Raw genomic sequence first — 25,728 nt, forward strand, 5'->3', positions numbered from 1 at the left:
GATGGTGGAAGTGCTGCTGTGCCGAGCAGAGCAGGAGAAAGCACCTGGTGCCATCTCAGGAAGCAGCCCTGCACCGGCAGCTCGCATGCTAAAAAGCCTCTTGCATCCATTTCAAGGCTTCAGCGTTTTTTTGACAGTGGAAAAATGCCCGTGAGGGGAGGCTGGGGGATGCTTTTCCTGCAGGTTTTTAATGCATCCTGGGGAACTGGTCCTCGGAGCACCTCTGGGCTGGGGGTGGGCTGCTCCCCTGAAGCCGCAGCTGAACGGCAGGGAGAGGGTCAGCCACCTGCGCCAGGCCCTTCCCTAACAGCTCGGCAAAGAGATCCGGGCTGCCCAGATGGCCCCCGACCACGTACATCCACATCCGAAGCTCTAGGTGGAAAGGCCCCTTCCCTCTGGGCTCCATCCAGCCTCGGTGACACCGCAGCGGTGGCTCCTGGAGATGTGGGACAAGAGCTGCCGGTGTCAGAGACAGTCGTAGGGGCTTCATCTGCCTCCCCAGGGAGGATCTGCTGCTCCCTGATTGCTGCCACGGGGAACAGAGGGTCACTTCTGTTGGATGAGCTCGTCAAACTCCGGTTATATCTGCAATACAAATCCTGAAAACACTGTGTTTGTAGGCCCATAAAAGGCTTCCCTGGGGGGAGATAAGAATTGAAGACAACTGGCCTTAATGATGTTGGAGAGATTTATGGGATCACCTTAAAAGGATTTATTGGAGGGCTTTTTAAATGAGCAAATAATTAGTAGATTTATCTGCTTTTTGCTGCCTTGCACGTTTTACGGCCTTAGCGAAATCACTTCCTAGGATTTTTAATAAAGTCCGATTCTGCCCTACTTCCCAGGGTCCAACCCGGCGTCACCTCCCCTGGGCACTGCGAGCTGGGGAAAGCTCTGTGGGAGCTGAGAGGCAGGGCTGGGAGCGCCACCCTTATTTTTAGGGACAAATCATGCAGAAAAGGAGCAGAAATGGAGGAGGAAGCCAGGGAAAGCTTCTGACGAAAGGCAGAGCTCTGAGAAAATCACAGCGGAGCCCAAAGCCCCAGAGGGAGGAACGTGGGCAGCAATTCCTCGAGTCCTGGCGAGGGAATGGGCTCCAGTGCCCTCGCTGCAGTCGTGCTTGGATTTAAAGATCCGGGGAAGAAAAGCAGCTGAAAGGGACGGTCTGTAGGTCAGGGGAGCTGACTGCGCAGGCAGGGCCAGGCAGGCTGCTGGAGCGGCAGCGCTTTTCCGGGGAGAGCAGCACATCCAGTTCCCCCAGTGTGCTCAGGTCTCTGTAATGCCAGCTCCCGCAGGGAAAACGTCCCGTCCAGCCACCTTCTCCAAGAAATCCCCTTCCCCAGCCAGCTGCCCCCTGCCAGGGCCAGGGGCTGCACTGAGCTGGCATCCCCCCCCCCCAGGCCAGAGCAGCCCCCGCATCCCCTCAGGGGCTGTGGTGCCCTGCGGTCCCTCTGACCCCGCAGCAGCAGGGACTTGGGCAGCCACCACGGGAGAGACCTCGCAAAGCCCCCTGGCAGCCCCAGCCCGCGTCCCTGCACCACCTCCACGCTGCACCCACCCAGCACTGCCGTTCCCAGACGCTCATAATGTTATTTAACTTAAATAAGCCCCACCTGGGTCAGACACGAACCACACAGGGCCGGACTCCGCACCTGCTTCCACCAGCAAGGTGGGCTCCAGGCAAGGGGAAACCCGTGGGGAGTCGGGGTCCCACGCTCCGGGGCTGGCGAGTCGTCAGCTCACCGCTCATTAGGCAGTGGTGGGGAGGAAAGAGCACCTATTGTCAAGCTCAGAGTGACCAAGAAGAAGCTGTGCCGGAGCCACGCGTCCGTCCCTCGCACGGGAAGCGCCAACCGGGAGCATCCCCAGGAAGGTCGGGAGAGGGAGATGCTCCCGGCTGCTCTGCCCAGGAGCAGCTGCTGGGAGAAGTGGTGGCACAAAGCTGTTAGCAGGGTAATTAATAATTCAGAAAGGGGGCTACCCCTGTAGGATATGCCTGCTTGTGGGAAAAGCAAAATCCAGAGCAGTTTGTGTCGGAAGGAGCCGGCGCCGGCTGGGGTCACGCTGTGCCCCAGCCCATCGGCCCCAAAGGGGAGCTTCATTCATGCCCAGAGACCTTCCCGGGGGCTGATGGCAGCAACCCGCAGCCCTGAACAGACCCTTGGTGCGACTCGAGGTGGGGATTTTGGTATTTTCCTGAGGTTTAGGGCTCCCGGTGGAACCACTACAGCAACAAGAACGGTGCCGTGACCCCCGGAGCTGTGTGCGGGGTGGTCATCGAGGAGAGGACGAGCAGCCAAGCTCTGCTGCCGGCGACGACGCAGGCTGTGCAGCCAGGCTCCCGAGGGAAACAACCCTCCATCGCTCGTCTCTTCAGTTGTTCAGTGAAGGGAAACCTCCTTTCCAGGGCCGGGCTCTCCTTTAGTTTGTTTTACTTAAGCACGAACAATACCAAAGTCTCCAGTGAAATTCCACTCCCTCCTTACGTTACAGTGTATAATGTGAACTAATATACATTAACAACATTAATACACTCATGCTATGGAGACTGACTGATATAACAGGTAGGTAAATGGATTTTCTTAACAGCCCCCACCCGTCACACCCAGAAACCTCCACATTCCCCCTCTTCAGGCTCCAGCGGAGCCCATTTCTCCCAGGACGGATCATCCCGTGTGCGGATCTTGCCGGCGAAGGATGGCTGAAAAGAAAATAGTCTCAGAGTTCACGGGGTCTGTGAGAAGAGTCGCGGGCCGGAGCTGCACATGCTGTGTCGTTAGTGGCTTTTGCTGCTAATTGGGCGCAGGCTGCCAATCTGGACTTACTCCAGCGGAAAAAGGAATCTCTTCCCTGCTTTTTTCCCTGACAAGTCAAACGTTAGACACCTTTAGAGCCTGTACAACTACTCAAAGCTTTTGACACTCTTGCACTTAAAAGCTTTGCTGTGCTGTGATTCTGTAGTTCATTAAGAGGCAGAGCAGACCCTCTGTCGTTAGGACAGGCCGGGCCCACCGAGCCCCCGTCCCACTGCTTTGCTTCCTCCTGCTGTGAGATTCCCTCTGGCTTAAAAATGCCCGGAGCAAAACAGTTTGTGGGTCTTGACCCTGCCCCACCTCCTGCCCAGGCCAAACCTGGGCTGAGACGCTCCGTCTTTATTAATGGCACATTGGGCAACCTCCAGTTCTTTCATCAATGTCCCTGACTTCTCCTGGGAAGCGGGAGATGTGGCTTCAACAGCAAACCTCTCCTAGGGTTTACTAAGCAAACCCCTACTGGATAAAATTCTTCCAGAGCAGCAGCACCTACATTTTCCCCATTATTATCCACAGAGAGGAGGTGGAATCATAACTCATATGTGCCTCTAGAAACAGGGCAGTGGTGAGGAGAAACACCCACCATTTTGAAAAGAAATAAGTTGTCCTGTTCTTAGTGCAGGCGATAAATGGGAGATAAATGAGAGGTGAGAAATGGAGCCCTCGGCATCAGAAGGACACGGAGCTGTTGGAGTGGGGCCAGAGGAGGCCCTGGAGATGCTGGGGGAGCTGGAGCCCCTCTGCTGTGAGGACAGGCTGAGAGAGCTGGGGGGGGTCAGCCTGGAGAAGAGAAGGCTCCGGGGAGACCTTCCAGCCCCTTCCAGTCCCTAAAGGGGCTCCAGGAAAGCTGGGGAGGGACTCTGGAGCAGGGAGTGTAATGATGGGATACAGGGTAGTGGCCTCAAACTGAAGGAGGGGAAATTTAGATTGGATCTCAGGATGAAACTCTTTGCTGTGAGGGCGGTGAGCCCCTGGCCCAGGTTGCCCAGAGAAGCTGTGGCTGCCCCATCCCTGGAGGGGTTCAAGGCCAGGTTGGACGGGGCTTGGAGCAACCTGGGCTGGTGGGAGGTGTCCCTGCCCAGGGCAGGGGGTTGGAACTAGATGCTCTTTAAGGTCCCTTTCAACCCAAATCATTCTGTGATTCTATGATCTCATGTTTCAAACTCATCAAACTTCATAAAATAATGAGCAGCTGTTGCAAAGTTCTGACATTTGCTCCAGGGACCTGTAAGCGTTGCTTGTCTGAAGATGGGCTCCAGACTGCGAACGCGTGCAGAGGGACACAGCTCAGCCCCGCGGGGTGGGCAGTTCTACCAGTGGGTTTCGGCGCGTGGGTCCCACCCCAAGCACAGGCCGCGGCTGCATTTCCCAACCTGGCAGCAGCTCTGCAGCCTGTGGGGATGTCAGCAGAGGGACTCTGCAGAGAATCCCAGAATCCCAGACTGGCCAGGGCTGGCAGGGACCTCTGGAGATCACCCAGTCCCACCCCCGGCCAGAGCAGGGTCACCCAGAGCAGGCGGCACAGGAACGCGTCCAGGCGGGGTTGGAATGTCTCCAGAGATGGAGACTCCACCACCTCTCTGGGCAGCCTGTGCCAGGGCTCTGCCACCCTCACAGCAAAGAAGTTCCTCCTCATGTTGAGGTGGAACTTCCCATGCTCAAGTTTGTGCCCATTACCCCTTGTCCTGTCCCCGGGCACCACTGAGAAGAGCCTGGCCCCATCCTCCTGACACCCCCCCTTTCAGTATTTATCAGCGTTGATAAGATCCCCCCTCAGTCGTCTTTTTTCCAGACTGAAGAGACCCAAGTCCCTCAGCCTTTCTTCATCAGAGAGGTGTTCCAGTCCCCTCAGCATCTCGGTACCCTTTGCTGTCCCCTCTCCAGCAGTTCCCTGTCCCTCTTGGCCCGGGGAGCCCAGAACTGGACACACGTCAGGGTCCCCGCAGAGCTGGGGACTGTCCTCGGCAAGATGCTGCGAGGACCAACGGGCGCACGCCGCTGGCGGGAGCCATCCCACGGGATGCGGAGGGGATGCCGCAGAGCCCTGCCCGGCAAGGGGTGAGAGCACACCCCCGCGGGGCTGACATCTCATGGGGAAGCCCGTCCTTCAGCCCAGGCATCCTCCTACGGACACGGGAGCTGCCGGGAAACCAGAGGCTGATGAGTTTTTGCTGTACTGTGGGAATCAGCCTCCCTGGCTCTGTGTTTTTTATTTGCAGTACTGGAGATAAGGAACCCAGGGTGTTGTGGGAAACAGGAAGACCTTATCTCCCATCCCAAGCCGCTTCTTCTGCCACAGCCTCGGGTTTTTTTTGACTGGTCCCTGATGCTGCATGATATGAGTCAGCAGCGAGGGCTTGGTGCTGCTGCTCCGTGCTTCAGCCTCAGTGGTCCCCTTCTGGAAGCACCACCGAGCCCCGGAGCGTCCGGATCGTGCCAGGAGATTTACTTTACAGCCAGGATAAACCCACGGGCATGTCCCCAGGGTCTTCCAAAAGTGTGGAAGATGCCAGAGTCTGCTGGCAGGAGCTCTCTGCCCAGGTCAGCCCCCAACTTTGCGGGTTCCAGAGACAAGTTTAGGTAACAGGTGTCCGGAAACAAGAGCTTTTGGAGCAGCCAGCTCCTCGGTAGGTAAGGACCATACTACCTGCCAAAGTATTAAGACTAGAAATATTGAAATCCCAGACAAAAAGGCCTAACAGCTCATGAGCTGCAGGTGCACTTCCAAAAAACAGCTACAGAAAGAGATGGCTCCGAAGTCTGCAGGCACCTCCGCAGATCTCCAGAGTACCAAGCCTCCAGCCCTCCAGCTCCCTACACAAGCCTGAAAATGTGGATGATGTGGATGCTACTGTTGGATTTCCAATAAAAACACAACTATTGACTTCCTTTGCTTTTGTGGCTGCCGAGCACTTCCTCTAATAGCTGCAGCATGGGCTGGAAATCGACGGCGTTAGACAGTTTAATAGGGAACATACTGGTGTTTAGTGTTACAGCCAAGACACTCACAAATCAGGATGAAAGGTCAGACCCTGAATCTCTACTCAGACTCTGATTAAAGCCCTTTCTGCACCAGAACCGCAGCTCTAATTCTTGATGGTCCCCAAACTGCCATTAACTCCGTTTGCTGTTATTCATCATGTTCATCCTCTGCCTCGTGGAAGCATCAGGAGCCCAGGCTGAGGTGTGGGACGCTGCTGCACCAACTCTGTACGAACAACAGACAGAAGGGAGGGTTCAGACACGTGAGCGCATCTCACGTGGATGCTTCCAAGTGGCTGCAGGCACCCGAGCTCAGCACCATGACCGTGGAGCTCAATCCTGGCTCAGATCCTGCTGAGAATGCGGGATGAGGTGAGCCAGGGTATCAGTGCATCATCTGCTCGGGGACATTTGTTGCCGACTCCGCAGCCATGAGGCCGCGAGGCTCCTGCCCAGCGGTGAAAGCCACCCTCTTTGCTAAAGCCTCATGGGACCAAAAGTGCTTTAAAAAGGCCAGTTGTGGGCCCCTTGTTTTGGATAGCCTCATGTGGAAACTTTACCCAAATCCCCCCAAAGCTGAGCCCTGCGCATCGCACCCAGGTGGTGCTGGTGCTGAGCCCAGTGGTGGCGATGCCCGTGCCTGGGCCAGGCGCCTGCCTCCGGCTCCCAGCGCCGAGGATGGGTCATGGCGGAGCCCTCCGACAGCCCCAGCTCCAGCAGGCGCCGCTCCGCCTGGGCAGGGACCAGGGGCCAGCCAGGCCACCAGCCCCAGGGGTGAATCCGAGAGTGAAGCATCACCGTGGGGCCCGTGGGAATGTGGGATTTCAGCCCCACGTCTCCTTCGGCTGCCTGGCCAAGGGGCCCTGCAGGTTTCAGCTCCCAGCTGGGGATTCGGCAGGAGGCAGGACCTGGGCTTACCCGTGCCTTGATCCACCTCCAAGCGACTCCCCTCATGTACAGCCGAGCAAGAGCAGAGCCTGGCGTTACCGGCAGCACCTCCAGCCTTCCTGCAGTCCCTGTTTTGGCCCCTGTCCGTCAGCGAGATGCTGCGGCGTGCGGGTGATGGAGACATCTCGGCTTGGATCTGGCCTTTACCGACAGCAACCGGGATGGAGCCAAGGGGAAGGAGATGGATGACAAGCAAGTGCCCTGACCCGGGCGAGGAGAGGAGAAGGGGATTAAAGGGAGGGATTAGCAGGGAGAAAAGTGAAGGTCGTCCTCAGTGAGAAAGAAACGAGGCAGCGGCAGCGGAGCCGGCTCTGCCCGGCCGCCCCTCCTGCCCCCGCCCCGGCTCCCAGCAGCGGCACCTCCTTTGTGTCTCCTCTGACCCGGGGATTATGAGTGTGGGAACGGGGCTGCCGCTGGTACCCTGTGCACTGCCGCGGCCTCGCGCGCTCACAAAGGCGAGGGCAGGTCCGGGGGGAAGCACAGGCAGTGAGGAATGGCTCCCGCTGCGGTTCTTCGCCGGCAGGCCGGCAGGGCCGGGGCAGCTGCTCTGCCCTCCTGCTCGCCCCGCGCTTGCGTCTCTGTTGGAAGCGCACCGCGGCGCTGCCAGGACCAAATGCAGAGCCGGCACACGGGGCTGTCCCCCAGCACACCGCCAAGATGCCGGTCATCTCCCATCATCTCTCCCGGGGCAGCACATGCCCCTCACATGTGGCGTGGGGCTGTCCCGCGCTGGCTGGGATGTGCTGCGTGCGCAAGCAGAGCGCAGCACTGTGAGAAAACCCGGTAAATCAGCGAGCACCGAGTCCAGCCCCAGCGGGAGCTTCGGGAATGGCCGGACTGGTGCACCCGGGGAGATGGCTGATGATGCTCCTCGCTGCGGTGGTGACGCTCAGCCTGGGCGAGGCTCAGAGTCCCCACGTGGGTATTTCATCCTCACCCACCTGGCTCTGGAAATCTCCGAGACACAAAACATCCTCCCAAGCCCTCCCTTCTCCTTCTCCCCCTCTCTCCAGGATGAGGAGCCGCGGCAGGAGCCAGGTGCCACCAGTGCTCCTCCAGCTCTTGGCCTCGAGGTTCCCCCACCGCCTGGCCCTGCCGAATGCCCTCCCCGTGGGGAGGAGAGCTCATCTCCGCCCCTCGCGCCTTATCCTGGCATGTGTGCCCTTGGGGCACCTCTGCCCCACCAGCAATCTCTGGTTTAGAGGTTCCACCGCGACTCCCCTCGAGCACCCGCCCCGTCCCGGCGTCCCTCTGGGGACACAGCCCGGCCATGGGGACCGCAGCAGCCAGGGCACAAAGGGTTTGGCAGGAGCATCAGCTCCCAGAAAGTGTCAGAAAGGCCAGCCCACAATTAGCAACTAATCAGGAAATGACTGTTGTGATTATTATCCTAGCGATCCTGGTAAGGAAGGCTCCTTACCTTAGGAAAAAAATGGATGTTGGCTCCAAGAGTCCTCAAACGAAACAACCCACTGTGGGAACTCCAGACTTTTGTAAAAACAAATAGTCTCAGTTTTGCGCATGAGTTTTTATTTTTAAATAAGCCAAAGCCAACCCAAGGATTTTTTCATGGAGCTCTGTAACCGTGGGCTTGTCAGGCCTGGAGGGGTCGGGGGGGTCGGGGTGGCCGCTACCTCTGTCCAGGAATGGACACCCCATTTTGGGCTCCTCCTTATAGCACAGCAACAGCCAAAACCCATCGCAAATCTTCCATTAAAACAAGAAAACTAAGCGTAAAGCCAGTGAAGGGAACTACTGCCATTTCATCAGATGATCTTATTAATCCTTCTTGGGCTTGAGACCAATTTACAGCAAAACTGAAGGCACAGGCAATGCCGGCATCGGAGCCAGTGCCCCAACTGGATAGTCAGGTGTTTGATTTAGCATTGCAATTAAATGGGACCATTGTTTATCAGTTGCTAAGGTATATTTGAAACAGATAGAATCATAGAATCACGGAATGGTTCAGGTTGGAAGGGACCTTAAAGATCATCCAGTGGCACCCCCTGCCCTGGGCAGGGACACCTCCCACCAGCCCAGGTTGCTCCAAGCCCCGTCCAACCTGGCCTTGAACCCCTCCAGGGATGGGGCAGCCACAGCTTCTCTGGGCAACCTGGGCCAGGGGCTCACTGCCCTCACAGCCAAGAATTTCATCCTGAGATCCAATCTCAATCTCCCCTCTTCCAGTTTAAAACCGTTCCCCCTTGTCCCATGGCTCCCCTCCCTGATCCAGAGTCCCTCCCCAGCTTTCCTGGAGCCCCTTTAGGGACTGGAAGGGGCTGGAAGGTCTCCCTGGAGCCTTCTCTTCTCCAGGCTGAACCCCCCCAGCTCTCTCAGCCTGTCCCCACAGCAGAGGGGCTCCAGCCCTCCCAGCATCTCCGGGGCCTCCTCTGGCCCCGCTCCAACAGCTCCATATACAATAATAAAATTTTAAATACGTCAGAGTTTGCCTAGAAAAGACATTCCCAAGCAATACAACGCCAGTCTCTAATGAGCAGATATTACTCAAGTCCAGCTCTAAAGCCACTAACCCACGTACTCCTCCTCAGGCTTTCCAGTAACTCCCATTACCTTCAGGAGCTCAGCTCAAAGGATTAGGAAATAGATCAGCTGAAGTCTGCAAAATGGAAAGTGCTCCGTAACTGAGCTGCGCTGTGCCAGGGAGAACCACAGGGACCCTCCTCTGGGGCTCAATGAAAAGGGGACTTCTCCAGTTATATCGACAAGTATTTTCTAGTTGTGATGTCAACCAAATACCACTCTTTTTTTTTTTTTTTTCAGGAAATCAGCGAGCACAGACATAGCCATGCAACTAGAAATTCAAGAAATGAGCGTTGCCCTGAGTTAAGTACATTAAGAAACCAAATAGCAGAAAGAAAATGTACCATGCAAGCGGCAGTTCCAAGCACGTAGAGCAAATGGAGTTTTGGGACACCACCGTGTCACCTGCAATTGCGAGGTGCCTCTGCGGGTCACGGCCATGCTACGGCACCGGAGCCCTCTCCACCCCCCCAGCAGGACAGCGGGTGAATTTGGGACCCGGTGCTCAGGGATGATGCTGTTCAGCACTCGCTGAGGCTGAGCCCCGGCGCTCAGCTCTTCCTCCTCCCCGCGCCTGCCCCCAGGAGGGACATCAAGCCCGTACCCGTGTCAGGCTCTCAGCAAGGGCTTCTCCAGCTCAGGAATTGCACAGCTAACGGTAATCAGGATAAAAATATTGAGCGGTGAGGATGGAGCATGATCCCGCTTTCCCCCTTTCTAAAAATCCCTGGATTTTCTTCTACTCTGGTGACCCCCCAGGAAGCACTGGTCCCAAAGAAAGATGTAAAAGCGCGTCCGACACCTACACCATGAGTCCTTGCGGCAGAGCCGCTGCGCGGCCGGCACCCTGGTCCTCCCTTGGGTGCCACTGTCCCAAATACACCCCACTGAGCACACGGTCCTGGGTGCCACCAGGTCACCCGTGGCTGGCAGCACATCCACGGCCATCAGGGTGCCACGGCTCTCATGTCCCTTAGGAGAGTTAAGATGATGCTCACTTGGAAACCACGAGCCCTCTGTTTACTTCATCTCATAGATGGTGACTAATTCCATCATTCAGAGAGCTGACGATGATGAAAACAAGTGGAATGATCAGGAAGGAAATTAAAAATAGCCCTCATGTGGCACTGTGTCAAGCGTTCATGTTTAGATTTTAATTTTATTTTTTTATTCCAAGTTTCTTTGATAAAATATTTTCCCATGCTGAATGCACTTGGAACGTCCCCTCCAGCACGGCATTCCTGACGGATGAGCCAGGCTGTCGCGGATCCTATGCCAGAGCTGTATTCCCTCCGCTCCGCGATTCTCACTCCCACATCCACACCTTTGGGACCTGGAAGTCATTAATCATCGTGCACCAGCCAGGAAGGTACCTCTGAAGGCAGAAACACCATCTCGGACACAGGACGGGAAGGAAACTGAGACCTTGACAGCCAGCACGAGACTGGGAGCACAGCTCTGCTTGGCTCCTGCGCTGGGTACTAGTAGGTAAGACTTTCAGCAGGGAGATTTTCCAGCCATGAGACTCAACGATCTTGGTAGAAAGCGGATCTTTCCCCGTCCCACTGGCTCTCTCGCGTGGATGCAAACTCCATGGAGATCTGGGGGTTCCACCTCACCCACCTCCATCCATAGAGACGCCTACAGCCGGGCTCGGCACCACAGCTCCGCTCAAGCTTGGTGGAGGGGATGGGGGCGATTCACCTCACCCAAAGCAGGTGGCTGCTTGGGGCTAAAGCAAATCCTGCCCCAGATGTCAGCGGGGTGGAAGGTGTCAAAGGACAGCCCCATGCTGCGCCCAAGGCCACCGAGAGCCCCCTGGCCACCAGGTGTGAATGCTCACCAGAAACTTCCCTGCGATTTCCAAGTTCAGCATTGTCTGGAAACATCTGAAACAAGACGATAATCTGATTCCAACGTCTTTGAATGCAAATGCTTTTTCTTTTTTTTACAAAACTGCTAATTTAAGTTACATTTTCAATTTGTGTTTCTCACCATGAACAATTACTAGTCTTTGGGTTTTCTTTAGATTTTTTTTTTTCCTTTTTTCTCTTTCGGACACCTTGCTGCGGCCGCAGGTTCCGAGAGCGAGCTGGCAAGGTTTCACCGTGAAAAATTACTGAGCTGCAAAAATAGGAAACACCCCTCCGTCCCCAGGCTCCCACCACTCATTTATCGCCTCTACAGGAAACACAAACGTGTACGGCCTCTCTGTTCTGGGGGAACGCATTAAACCCCCATTCCTTACACATTGTTAAAAGAAATCCAAGGGTGGAAGGAATCCTGAAAACAGCATTTACAAGGGAAGATGTGCGTCAGGCTGTTTTGGTTCCTTCTGCGGAGGCCCAGGGACGCGCCTGTGGTACCGGTGGGGAGCCGTGGAGGAGCGCGACGCCAGCCTGTCTGCCGTGCGCAGGGCCGAGACGCTCGGCTCCCAGCGGGGCCAGAGGGAGCAACGGCCACCGGCACCAACAGTAACTTTAATTTTCTCTGACACAGTAGGCAGGGAAGTGGCAATCAGTGCTCTCTGGGAAGAAGGAAGTTTTATGGATCAGTTACTGAAAAACTAGAAATCTGCCTTCCCAAAGTAGTGGGGAAAGCCCATACTCATAAATATCTTTAAAACCTTCCCGTGGGAGCGCAGGCAGCAGCGAGACAGCCTGCAGATGCTCATCCAGCGGCCAATATTAGCCGCTTCCTATTCAACATTTACAACTGAGCCACCTGCTGATGGAGCGGGCTGGCGGTTTGGATTGAGGTGGTCTTTTCCCACACATGAGCCCATCACATCTCCTTTGCAGTGGGCAAGGATGAGTAACTCCTCTCCCATCATGCCCACAGGCAGCGGAGAGAAAGGTTTTGAGTTCCTGCTCTGCCTCGGGCACTCGCTTTAGGGTCCCAGCAGAGACCTTCTCTCCTCATGGGCTGTAGAGGGGCCTGGACGACCCGCTCTCATGGAGACATCTCCACCAGGGATGTCTGAAGGTCAGTCACAAGGTCTCCAGCCTGGCTTTCTTGGGCACAGCTCTCTGCTCCCTATTACCCAGCTGCGAGACCTGTTTCCACCCACCAACGCCACCCCTCATGTCTGGGTACGGGCTGCTTTCACTACAGGCAAAAAGAGTCCAGCTTGACCTTCCTTCCATCCAAGAGGCACCTCGGCACCACGGAGTGATGGCCCTCAGGGCCCTGGAGAAAGACTCTCCCTTTAAGGAGAAGGGCAAAGCACTTTGTGCAGGGATCTGTGCTTGTTTTGTCATGGGACACATTACCCTGAACCCAAAAGAGGAAGGAAAAAGGGGGGGGGGAGCTTTTGCCTTTCTGGTGGGAACAGCATTTGAGCTAACTTTGTTTCCCTTGGGGAAAGGCACCAAAATAACAGAGGAAGGGGGGTGTAGTGGGGGGGGGTGGGGGGATGAAGCTAAAAAGGCTACGTAATCTGCCTGGGAAAAAACGCGCTCCCAACAGCGCTGGTGAGGCCGTCCATCCGCCCGCCGCAGCGGGCAGCGTGGCTCGCCCTGCCCGAGGAGAGCAGAGCGGTGCCGGCACGCTGCGGCGGCGCCCCGGGGACGTGCGTCCCGCGGAGGGACCCTGCTGTGGTTCTGCAAGGCTGCGGGCTCCACCTGCCCCCATCGGGCTCTCCAAAGGCAGACCGCAGAGGCAGGGGCGCTCACCGGGGAAACCAGGGCCTGGAGAAGTTACGTGCTCGGAGTGCCCCGCACGCCGGGCTGGGATGGCAGCCTGCCATCTGGCCCCCCCACTCCCCCCAGCCTGCCCTGCCTGCAATTCATAGAATCATAGGGTTGGAAGGGACCTCAATTAATGCTCTTCGCTGCAATGCCCAAGATGGATGCCCAAGACAAGGCAGGCAGGTCCCCCTGCAGGGTCCCTTACGTGGCGGGGGGATCCCCGCCACCCTCCTGATGGTCTTCACCTTCCAGCACGGCGCATCCCCTGGTGCAGCCGGTGCAGACACGCCGCACGGGCACCAGTGTCAGGCTTCATTCCAAAGCATAACGCCACGCCAACCAGCAGACTGGTAAAACCTCACGGTAACCATACTGGTAACATCATTTTTTCTCACCATAGCATTACTTTCCTTAAGCAACACGGGCAGTGTGCCAAGCCCGACCGGTGCCTAGTATTCTCATGTAAAACAGAGATTTCCAATCTCTACCTTTTTGTGTCTTATCTTGAACCCAGCAGAGTGGGATAAAGACCACATCAGCTCTCCCTGGCGAAACCTGCGGAGCCTGGGGCAGCACAGCACCCCATTGCAGCTACACCTTAACAGAGCAACGTCCCGGCCTGACATCGGGGCCTCGGAGGACGGCACCTTCAGAAGGTGGAAAATGCAATCCCTCGCCCATGAGATCACCGTAGTGAAGAAAAGCCGATGGTGCGACCTGCCAGGAGGCCGAGACGCCATGTCTCCATGTACAGGCGGCAGCAGAGCAGCCCCCCGTATCAGGGTGAGAAACCTCCTGTGGTGGTGGAAAAGTGGAAAAGTCTCTGATCTGCTCCAAATTCACCCTTGCTCCAAAATCCACAATGACTAATCCCGTATCAGCAAAACCGTTCCCAAGCACCAAGCGTTTTCCCCCCAGCTCTGAGGCAGCGCTGGGCACGGTCAGAGCCTGGTGGGTCCCAGGGCAGGAGAGGCAGCACCTGCCCGCGCGGAGCACCGAGGAGCAGAGGCCACCTTCGCCCCAGGAGCTTCCCCGCCTGCCACAGCCAGGCAGATCCACCGGCTCCGGACGAAGCAGGGACACGTGCCCTCTGCTCCTCCCCACGCTTCCCAAACCTCCCCACGGGGCCGCTGCACTCACCCCACCGCTTTAGCGGGGAAAATCTGTTAAGCCCAGCAGCAACTCCCAATTTCTTGCCCGAATGAACTGTATTTTTGCCGCTTCCTCCATGGAGCAGGAGGGCGCGGAGAAACCACTTTGTTTTCCTGCAGTGTCCTCCCCTTTCTGTCCTTCCCAACGTGCTGCTGGTTGGTTTTTGCAGGCTCCGCTCACCCACCAGCAGGCCTTTGTCTTCCAAAATCCCACCTCACATTCTGCTTGCCCAACTTCTCCCATCTTGCATCGTCTCGCTGGCTTTACCGGGGCTGCACCTCTATTTTCTGAGGATCGCAGCTCGACTGAAACGATCTGGGCCTTGCCCTATTACCCTCTGCATACCCCCAGCGCTGTGTTGGATGGGTGGAGAGAGGCTGTTACAGGCCTCAAATCGCCTCTGTGCTGAGTGTAACCAGATCCATTCTCTTTTTTTAACTTTAATAGAAGTATTTCAGCAAATCAGTTTATTAAATGTCTTCCTAAGTACTAGGTGGAATGAATAACGATGACAGGAATGCAAATAAGCACAAAACCGCACAGCTTCAGGAGGTAACGCTCTCTTTGCCTTTGCACTGTAGGAAGCCCGGGAAGTCCCTCTTCATGAATTTTGGCTGAAAGGTATTCCCAAACTCACAGGCCAGCTCATGCCTGACCTCCGTCCTCCTCTTCAGGACTGAAATAAAACATACACAAAGGAACTAGTGATACTCAAACTCTGGAGCCTGCTCATTTTTTTGTCTCGCGAGAGAAACGAGAGACTGCAAAGGTCTTAGTGACTTTTGGCTGTTTCTCCAGTGGCTTCTCTTCCCTGAATGATTTCATCTGTCGATGGGTGCATTCCTAACTGTGTCATCGGAGGGCACAGGAGACCCGGGACTGAAGATGACCCGCGGGTCTCCAGAGCACAGGGACGTGGAAGACGCTGCCCGATGAGGACAGGCCGAGGGTCTTGTCCTGCGCGGGAGGTGCTGCTGTCTGCCCACCCGAACACCCGCACAGCACCCTTCAACCACATCTGCCCGGGTGTTCCTGCAAGCTCAGCCCTGTGTCGTGCGTCTCCTCCACTTATCCAGCGGGTCACTTCCATACAGAGGAAAACGGACACGGGGCCGGCTTGCAGGGCTCGCTCTTGACCAGTCTTTAGTGCCTGGTTTGTGTCACAGCATTATCTTCTGGGCACTGACCAACTGACTTGTAACGAACCAAGCCGGTTTCTTTCTGGGTACTAAATTAGGATTCAGTATTTTGCCACAAGACTCTGGACAACTGGCCCGTTAGGTTTTTTCTTTCTGTCTGTGATGAAGCCCTGAAGTGTCTGTTTCGCCTTAAAAAGCAAATAAAATATCTGCCCGGTTGCTTCCTTGTGCGCGTGTGTTTGCGGGATCTCGCTGCCTTCTGTGCCACCTCCCGCACGCCCTGCAGCCCAGGCTGTCAGCACAGGGCTCCCCGTCGGCAGGTGCTGCAGTCACGAGCAGCACATGAGGCGGCTGGGTTTCAACACCCAAACGGGGAAAAATACCCCTGGGATTGTAGGAGGTGCTGGGAGGCAGCAGCAGAGGCTGAGTGGCCTCGCAGACGGGAAGGAAAACCCAGCCGAGTGCTGTGAATCCCTGGGAGCGGTTTGTTTCTGAGCCGTGCTGGGCTTGCCCGGGAGAAGAGCCCTGCTCCCCCCTCTCCCTGCGCCCCTCTCCCCTTCCTCCCTGGTCACTAGCAGGCGGGGAGGTGACGGGGCTGGCAGTGACAAGTGGCAAAGGGGAAGGGAAGGCCAGCACCCAGGCACTGCCGTGACACATCTGCTTTGTTCCTTCCCCTCTCTATTGTACCCAGTCGGGTATCCACTGCTCACGCCGCTCCCCCGGCCCCTGCGCGCGGCCGTGTCGGAGCACCCCAGGAGACGAGGGCTCCTCTGCCTCTATTTTCATCCGCGAGGACGAACGCTTCAGTCCCACGTGCAGAGAGAAGCCAACGGACTGGTGCTGAACTGGGAACTGATGGGGGGTGTCTGGTGCGGGCCCCTGCTGTGTGCCTCGCTCTGCGCGCCCAGCACCACCCTCCTAATTAAGGCGTTGTTAAAAATTCAGCCCAATTTGGATGCAGAGGGGGGCTGCGGGGGTCACACTCTGCGCACCAAACTGTCCTTGCGCCGCTGCCCACAGCCCTGCGGAGACAGAGAAAGCCGGAGCCGAGTCCCGTTTCCTTCCAGACGAGGATCTGGACGCCTCTTGGATGCAGACTCATCAGAATGAAGGGAGAGGGAAGGACAGGGCATCGCCCTCCTGCGCCGTGCCTGGAAAGCGGTGCTGGGTCCCGTGCTCTCGGCAGCAGCCGCGCTGGCACGTCCCTGGCTGCGGCACGTTCACTGTCACCGCTGCCCCGGGGAACCCCCCGCCGCAAAGCCCTGCGCTCTGATAAAGAGTTAAGGCGCTCTCAGAGGCAGTTCTGTGAGAACATTTCTCAGAGGGCAGTGCACTTCTATTCGAAATAATTTTCCATTCCATTTATATCTATATAATAGGAGGTGGCTCTGGGGTCTGAGTTTTCCATAGCCCCAGACCTCATTTCCCTGCCTGGGCCTGACCCCTGCTCAGCTTCCCCAAGAATAACAGAGAAAAGTTCAACGGGAGAGAAAGAGCCACGGGGCTGAGCTCCCGCGGCTGCCTCCCCATGCTGCGGGCACGCAATTAGACTCGTTAATAGATACATATATGCATATATATATATTATATACATATTACATATAACAAAATGTATACATTTATACGTATACAGGAAAAGCCCTGGAAAGAAATGCACCTGGAATGAGATTTCCAAGCAAATATAGCAAGAGAGGAACTGAGGACGCTCGCCGCAGTCTTTTCTTGGTTCTACAGCAATATCTTGCTTGTCAATAGAGACATTACGGTTCGGTACTTGGCTAATGGAAAGGTTACTCTTTCTGCTAAAAAGGTTTTGATTTTTAAAAATATTTCTTATTAAAGAGTTTTCGGTTGAAAACACTCGAAAGCATTTTGTTGCTTGCTCGTGTTGTTTGGGAGCGGGGAGCACCCTTCATGAGCAAACACACAGTTTCACGGAACAAGGCTGGGCAGGCCGGAGTCCGGGCGGGAATTCTGCTTCACGTAAAAACCACCCTTGAGAGGAATCACCCCGATCAGCCCCCGCGGCCTCTCGCCCCACAACCGCCCTGCCTTGGCTGCAGCCATCACCCCCGGGCCGTCACCCCCCGCCCCAGTGATGGCCACCGGCCCAGGACCAGGCTCACCACGCCGCGCTGGGCGGACCATTTCGGATGAGTGGACACCAGAGCGTGGCATCTCCTCCTAATCCAACCGCTGCCTCCCCTGGAGAGAGCCCGGCATTTCCCTAACCTTAAGCCTGATAAATGCAGCGAAGTTCTTCGTCTGACAAACTCAGAGGGAAAGCGGTTCCCATGCCGGGGGCTTGGGAAGTGCCCATGGGGGCCACACTTTGGTGGAGTTCCCTTCCAGGACCGCAGCACCAACCACCTTAGGACGGGAGGAGGTAGAAAACGTTTGTGTTTACGTGTCAGAAAAACGACTAGTATGTAAAAACGCCTGCTTAGACTGACGAACTTCCATTAAAATCCAGGGAAAGGCAGCACCTAATGAAAATCCTGGCTATTTTTTGCTGCAGTCCAGTGAATTCATCGCTCTCAGCTGACTGAGGTTTAATCATGAATAGTTCTGTCTATTGTGCACCACTGAAAATGCCGGAGCAACTTCCAGTTCCCCTGCAGCCCACACAGTTTTAGGAAGTCTCAGCTACCCATTTCTCTCCTTTCCTTCCCACACAGCTGCCTCCTGCCTTCTCCCGAAAGGCTGCAGGCACTGGAAGCAGCTGAGCTCACGAGAAGGGCACCAGGTCACGGAATCACAGAATCCCAGACTGGCCGGCGTTGGCAGGGCCCTCTGGAGATCACCCAGTCCCACCCCCGGCCAGAGCAGGGTCACCCACAGCAGGTGGCACAGGAACGCGTCCAGGCGGGGTTGGAATGTCTCCAGAGACGGAGACTCCCCCACCTCTCTGGGCAGCCTGTGCCAGGGCTCTGCCACCCTCACAGCAAAGAAGTTCCTCCTCATGTTGAGATGGAACTTCCCATGCTCAAGTTTGTGCCCGTTGCCCCTTGTCCTGTCCCCGGGCACCACTGAAAAGAGCCTGGCCCCATCCTCCTGACACCCCCCCTTTCAGTATTTATCAGCGTTGATAAGATCCCCCCTCAGTCGTCTCTTTTCCAGACTGAAGAGCCCCAAGTCCCTCAGCCTTTCTTCATCAGAGAGGTGTTCCAGTCCCCTCAGCATCTTGGTAGCCCTTTGCTGTCCCCTCTCCAGCAGTTCCCTGGCCTTCTTGAACCGGGGTTCCAGGGACTGGCACGGGACAGAAAGGTCCTTCCCTCAAAAGCTGCCTGGGCAGGCGTGTGTCACGCATGGGGTATTTTTCAACGCAGCTCTCTCAGCAGCAGCTCGAGGAGGTCACACCGCCGGGCAATTGGGACCGGTCACACTGAGCTCTTTGGTTGCACACCGTATGAACAACCATGTTCCCACCTCCCCGGGTCCATCAGGATCCTCCTCCTCCCCTTGCTGTGCCAGGAAGGAGCCACTCTGGCGCTGGGTCTTCATGAAACGGAGACTCTTCGTTTAATTCACTAATTATTTGATGTCATTTTTAGGTTCTGCTTCTCTGTTCAATACACATCTAGTGCAACATCTTGGCTATTGACCCATTCAGATACCAAACCCGCCAGTCAAATACAGAAACTCACAGCTTTGGGCTGATGCCCGAGTCTGTTTAGGAGGTGCTGAAACGAAGACTGAGAGAAAAAGAAACCGCAAGGAATGAGTATGAAAAACAAGTGGAGGGAAGAGGGGAAAGAGAGAGATAGCTAACAGATGCTGGGATGCGATGCTTTACACCCCGCTGCGATGGGGAGGACTCCTCCGCCCTGACAGCCCAGCACAGGGCACTCGGCTGGTTAAAACAGAAATAAAACAGTAAGATTCAGAATCGAAATATACAGAATTGAGTTCCCCAAAACTACCAGCCCCACAAGACTTTCCATCATTAATACACTTGCTGGACTGCGCCAAAAAGGGACAGAACTGAAAGACGCAGAGGACTTTTCAACACCGCGGTCAGAAGTGTGGCCGCAGGAAGGGATACCCCCCTGAGCTGGCTCTTAATGAGCTCCGAGCTCATTAAACCTGAGCGGAGCCTGCTGCAGGTAGGGCCAGCGCGGCCGCTGAGAGCCGGGCAGCTTTGCTACGGAAACGGGAGCTAAGGGCGAGCCCCGAGACACGGCGATTCCCAGATGAGCTTCCTGAGAAGCACGGCGAGTGAGAACGGGCGCCGTCAACATTTCAGTATCAGGCCACATCCAGTTTTTCACTTACAGCCTCAAAGGACCCCCAACATGGAATCGCTCCATTTAAGCTGGACCAGAAACTGCTAATTCCTGTAAATTCCTCACCAAGCTGCTAAAAGCTGCCTCAACCTTCCCTTGGCTCCTTCCCGAGTTGGTTCCGTGATGGCGGGACTCAGAGCACACTGGTCACTGTGGTCTAACAGCAGACACATCCCCGCAACTTGTGCAACTCCACTGCTCTTTACTGCAAAGACGCCAACATGTGCCACGAACGCAGGGCAGAGTAACACGCTGTCCCCAGAGAAATCATCCCGCACTTCCCAAAGAGGACTTTCGGGATGGCTGCAGGAACATCTTTGCAGCTGGCTGCTTCTTGAACCTACCGATGCAGGCTGCTCCGCAGCCCTCTGCACCCACCCGGCTGCCTACGGACCCCGCATACATCACGGGGTGCTGAAATTCCCATGGCCGGGTCGGGAAGAGTTATATATTTTAGAGGTTTCAGTAACTCCACAAGATTCAATAAGCGGAAGCAAAAACCAAGCGTCCTTCGGAGCACAGGGATTTTTCTAAGGCGCAGGGGCTCAGCAGCTCGTACAGCGCGCGGTGCCCGTATCTGCTATAACGCCCTGGGCTCTGCTTTGGGCGCTGACTCCAGCCCCAGCCAGGACATGGGTTTTCCACTTCTAGATGCCCGCCTGGAGGCCACCCAGCCAGGCGTGCCCCGAAGTGGCCCCCGAGCCACACTTGCTCCCCGGGGCAGGACGCCTGCGCCTGCAGCTCCGGGAGCAGCTCCGCGGACAACGCAGCGGCCGAACAAATCATAGAATGACAGAACGGTTCGGGTTGGAAGGGACCTTAAAGATCATCTAGTTCCGACCCCCCCCTGCCCTGGGCCGGGGTCCTGTTACCTCCTCACCTCAGACTGCAACAGCAGGGGGAAAGGAGCAGCACCCCGAGCCCACCCCAGCGGCAGCTTCGTGCTTTCCTACATCAAACCAGCTCCAACCCCTCCACGAACCCCGTCGCGGCGCTTCGCTGTAAGGACCGGCCGGGGCAGGGAAGGGAGCCACGCACATCTCCCTTCTTCAGGCCGGGGCTGTCAAGTCGGCAGGGAAATAATAAACACTTCTCTAAACTTCCTAAATGTCAAGAAAATATTTACAGGGCCCACTTCTGCAAAGCACGCACGCCAGCCCAAAGGGCACGCAGGCACACTTCGCCGGGCGCTGCCTGGCATGCTTTTTGCCATGATTTTTATTAAACATTTGCGGTTTTCCTGCTGAAAAACCCAGCGAAAGATTAATGCCAAAAAAGTGACTCCTCTGGGGCTGAAACTGTCAGGGAGCCAGGACGCAGGGAAGTACGGAGCCTGCGTGTCCGTTCCTTCCCTAACATATTTTACAGCCAGAGAAACGAGACCCAGCCTGGCCAGGACTGCAGCACGTTTAGGGGGAAATCTGTGCTAATGCTGACCGCGCTCTGGAGACACAGCGAAGACTCCAGGCCCACGCTCGTGAACATTTCACCAGCAAATAAATTCATATAAAAACACTTCCCATGAATGCGATTTTTTTTTTTTGCCCCCCCCCCCCTTTTTTTTTTTTTGCTTTAAAACGGGATTGCTATGGTCTCTAATTTTCTCTAGGCTGTAACCATAACTCTGCAATGCCTCCCAGCTGTTGAAATCCTGCGCTAGCCACGGAAATGGGCTGAGCGTGGAGCTCGGCTCCTGGGAGGTTTCCACCACGGGCTGGAGCCACGCCGTGGTGCAACCAGAAGAGGCAGGTTGGCACCAGGACAAGCGACATGCCTGGCTTCGGCGTTGCCGCGCGGCACCGCTGCTGCGGCGGATGATGCCGCCGGTGCGGCCGAGGCGGGGGACGAGCTCCTGCCGCGACCCCCGGGGCAGCCGCGGGTGCCCCAGCCTGCGCGTGGGAGGGCAGCGCTTCACCGCAGCACCAGCCTGCAGTTATTTCCAGCTTCAACTATTACACTTTAATGAAGGTTTTCTAATGAGCTGTTTAAATAGTCATTAGAGGCCAGCACTGGAGAGGGAGATAAGTCTTGTGGGTATCTCCCCCTGCGAGAAAGGACCTGATAAGAAAGAACTGAATGATTTTCTTCTGGGATCAATTCCAACAAGCAATTATCCCCTTGATACCACGCTGCTTAATCAGGAGCAGATTGAAAAAACACTCGGCAGTGGCTGGCGATGAATGGGCCACTTTCCCAGCATCGCACAGGGGAAGGCTGGAGGCTTTATGCCAGTACCTGAGATAGGAGATGATCCAAATGGTGCCGACGGCTCATTTGATTTACAGAAAACAATAATAAATTTTGTTTTTTTATAATCTTCACGTAGACAGAAGAACCATCAGCTTTGATTCCTGATGTGTTCCCATCTCAGCTATTCAAAGGGTTTAGGTTTTGCTTAATTTCAGGTGCTGGGCGACTTGCTAATGCCAACCAGGAACCCGACTGCAGCTCCTGCGCCGTTTGGAGCCGCGAGCTGCTCTCCCCCTGGCAATTAACACCCAGCAGATGAGCCGAGCTGTGACAATTGTGCAGGACAAGATGACTCACAGACTTGGCTAAAAACTTACTAGTTATCCTCTGATGTTGTTGGAGAGTTAAGTAAGCTCGAACATTTTAATAGGCTTATTTTCTCACCATTCTACCGCCTCAGGTGATCCTTTGTGTTGCAACACAAAATACCGTATCATGGGATTATTAGAAAAAAGAAAGGCACGTGCTCAAATCGTCATTTTTGTTCTGTCACACCCTGCCAGTGCCAATATCTGGAAGGGACTCTGGCAAAGGGTGCAAGCAGCAAACGGTGCAAATAGCAACGGCGCAAACAGATTTGGCAAATTGCAGAAAGAGCAGCCGGGAGGGATTTTTTTTTTTAAGGCTGGGGGGTATTACTCACTCTCGGCAGTGCAGCATAGCTAGGAGATGTAATGGTACAGCAGGACACAGGGGACAAAATTACGGTGCCCATATGCATGTAAGGAGCACAGGCAGGGACGCGTCGAGGGGTGACGGGAGGTAGAAGCATACGGCCCTTCGTTAACTGCAAAGGCAAAAGAAAATCTGCAAACAAGTCTTCTGGACAAGTCAGACCACAGTCACGGGAGAACATACACCCGAGTCCCGAACGCAGGGGTGGGAAGGGCTTTGCTGCGTTACTGAGGCTGGGCTTTGCTCCTGCGGTGCCATGTCCTCTCACCCGTGCAGGAATTGAGTTAGGGTTCTTTTACACTACTGGGACAAGGTGTGGAAACCTGTTTTTTGGGGGGATTTGGAGCCTCCTCCTAATTTCCAGCCTGGCTTCACTCATGGCACTTTGCACCCTGGTTCCCGGGCGTTGTCGTCTTAGCTCCACATCTCTCCTCCCTCTACGTGCAGGCAGCGAGAGCAGGGAGAGCCCCTCGCAGCCAGCCCCGCTCCTCAGCCCACCCACCACTCCACGCTTTTTTAGGTCTCACCTTGTACAACAGCATCTTCACTTCCCTGATCTGCCTACGGATTTCCCTGCGGCTGCCACCTGATTTCATCTGCTGGGGACCGGAACTGGCCACTATCGCCACACCGGGGTTATCCAAGCAGGGTGAAGTCAGAGCAAAGATCTTTCTAGCCCAGGAACCTGCCTCGGACACTCACTGGCTGCTGATATTAAAGCGTTTCATGATACAGTGGAGCCAGCTTTATAGCTCCCTCCTACCAAGGGGGGGGTCACCTCAGGAGCCCCTATTCCCTGAACCCTTTCCCAGGGCCTGCTCACACTCTTGGACTGGTCCTGCCACCATGTCAGATCACATGGGAGCCGTTCACCTTGCAACCACGGCAACACCCCCTCCTTTTTTTGGCCAGGTTTGCTGTTGCCGTTGCAGTGCACTGAACTGGCTTCCTGGCTGGTCAGAGGAGCCTCGGCGGCTGCTGGAGCTCAGCAGGGTGCCCCAAAGAGAGGTGGGTGGAGTGGGACCTTCACCTTTTGACAGCAGTGACGTGTTAAAGTCAGTCGGGTCATCCCATGTGATCACATCCCGTGAGATGGAAAGGAGAGCAAGGCACCGAAGAGCGAATCCTCCCCAGGTTTCAAGAACAAACACGCTCAGGACATCGAGGGATGTAGACAGGCGGTTAAGATTGGATACTAGGAAAAATTTCTTCGCCGAAAGGGTTCTCAAGCATTGGAACAGGCTGCCCAGGGCAGTGGTGGAGTCACCATCCCTGGAGGTATTTAAAAGCCGGGCAGACGTGGTGCTGAGGGACGTGGGTTAGTGGTGGGTTTGGCGGTGTTGGGTTGATGGTTGGACTCGATGATCTTAAAGGTGCCTTCCAACCTAGACCATTCTATGATTCCATGATTCTGTGACAACATCCCACAACCAAAAGCAGGACCTCTGCACCACATAGTTGGTTTCTACAACACCGTACTGCAAAGGGCTCCAAATCCAACTATGCATCACGCAGAAACGGGCAGCGCTTCTCCCCCTGCCCTTTCCTCTGCCCTGTTTCAGTGACTAAGGGCTGACTCCTGCACCGGGGCCTTTCGCACTGTTTGAGTTTGTCGGGCTCCAGCTGAACATCAGCTCCACACCGGAGCTGCACAACCCTCCGTTCATGACTCCCTGACTCTGCCATTTCATCTCATCCCTTGTTTTCCTATCCTGAAGGGCATCCAGTTCTTTGTGCGTAATTTCCCCCACCTCCTTTGTTTTGATGATGATTCCCAATTACGGGTAATTACCAAATTTCATTAGTAATTTCTATGTTTTGTGCCAAGACCATTAAAAATATGAAGCAACATCACTTCCAAGACTGATTTTTGAGAAACCCATTTAGCACACTCCTTGCAGCCCAGCACCTTCCTCTCCAGTTGATTTAACATTTCTCCTTTACTGAAGACCAGACAACTTAGATATATCCTGTCTGCTTTGTCGAGAAGATCAGGTTTTTTATCTACTCTGGCATCACTTACTTTCAGAAAATCCATATCTCATCTTATCCATTTTCCATGTTCTTAATTATTCCCTGTTTTAATGTTTATTCTAAAGCTTTGCATACTAATAGACTCTTACGTGCCAAGAACACATTCTCCCTGCCCCAATAAATAGACCTCTATTTGCTGTTCTCCAGCCAAACCATCCAACCCCTGTGGTTTGACGGATTTATTACAAACCTTTCTTCCGTGACTTCAGCTTTGTGCCAGCCCCTTCTCATTTCTGGAGGAGACGCTAGCTGGCCCGACCCGTTTGCATGCTCAAAGATCCTCGACTGGTTGCGGCATTTCCCGTCCCCGTGCACTGCCACCAGTCACCCTGCCTCCCGCCCCTTGGCCACCATCCCCAGTGCTGCCAAAAACCTGGGTGCAAGTTTTCATTGTATTCCTTTCAGGACTATACGTAGATTATCTTTAGTCTCTGTCCCACCCTCAGCTCATGCCAGCCCCGCTTCTTTCCTGCTTCCCCTTTAATCTATATAGCTGGACCGCTCCCAAGAGTTGGGCAACCCATCTTTTGCTATTTCCTTTAATAACCTGGGCAAGGTTGGATTCTGCCTTACTTTCAGACTTGCTTGCCTTACAAAAAGTGCATAACCGCTTTTTAGTACTGGTCTTTTCTCCGTCGCCTGGGGACTCCCTGATCTCCCTCAGCAGCATCCCTTCCTCCCGCCCACCAGCCCCCTGTCCCATTCCCTGTCCCCACAGATCCTCAAGACCCCCTCTCCCCGCCCTGGGAGACGGGCAGGGCTTTCCAGCAGGAGGGAGCTGTGGTGAGTCACGGCCTTCCTGGCTGCGAGGCCGCCGGCCATCCTGTTTGTGTTGGGCCAGGGGAGCGGGAGCCTTCGCAGGAGAGGTTAATCCTGCCTCCGCCCCGGCAGGTGGGCAGAGATGTCCTGCCAGAGGGAACGATGGTGCCCAAAACATGCTCCTTAGCTAAAGCCCTCTGTCCCTCCTGCCCACCGCCGTGCAGAGCCCGTACCCGGCTGCCAGAGGAGAGCTTGGGCAGGTGCTTGTGTCCGCCCCAGCTGGCCCCGTGCAGCTCCAAGGGCTGGGGAATCAAACAGAACTTGATAATGATCAGTATTATTTTTAGATCTTTCCTTCCAGCCACTCTCCAAAGCAGTGCAGGCTGTGAGCCGTGCAGCACAGGCTGCCTTTAGTGCAAACCCACAAACATCCACAAAATTGGAGGAAAGAGGTAGGTGG

At 55.4% G+C, this 25,728-nt stretch overlaps 1 protein-coding gene across 9 annotated transcripts in view; it reads right to left on the bottom strand.

The window, feature by feature from the left end:
- The window catches only part of EXD3 (exonuclease 3'-5' domain containing 3), a 305,022-nt gene that overhangs the window by 54,223 nt on the left and 225,071 nt on the right, over window positions 1-25,728 (bottom strand). The window contains exon 21 of one of the 9 annotated variants that reach the window (XM_063352660.1): window positions 14,682-14,801. The exons of the other annotated variants lie outside the window; for them this stretch is intronic. Within the exon in view, the coding sequence (XP_063208730.1) occupies window positions 14,796-14,801 (6 nt within the window). The 3' untranslated portion in view covers window positions 14,682-14,795. Of the gene's footprint in view, window positions 1-14,681; window positions 14,802-25,728 lie in introns of those variants that run through there. 9 annotated transcript variants of the gene reach the window in all.

This window comes from Chroicocephalus ridibundus, chromosome 15 (assembly GCF_963924245.1).
Source record: "Chroicocephalus ridibundus chromosome 15, bChrRid1.1, whole genome shotgun sequence".
NCBI classification, from domain to species: domain Eukaryota; kingdom Metazoa; phylum Chordata; class Aves; order Charadriiformes; family Laridae; genus Chroicocephalus; species Chroicocephalus ridibundus.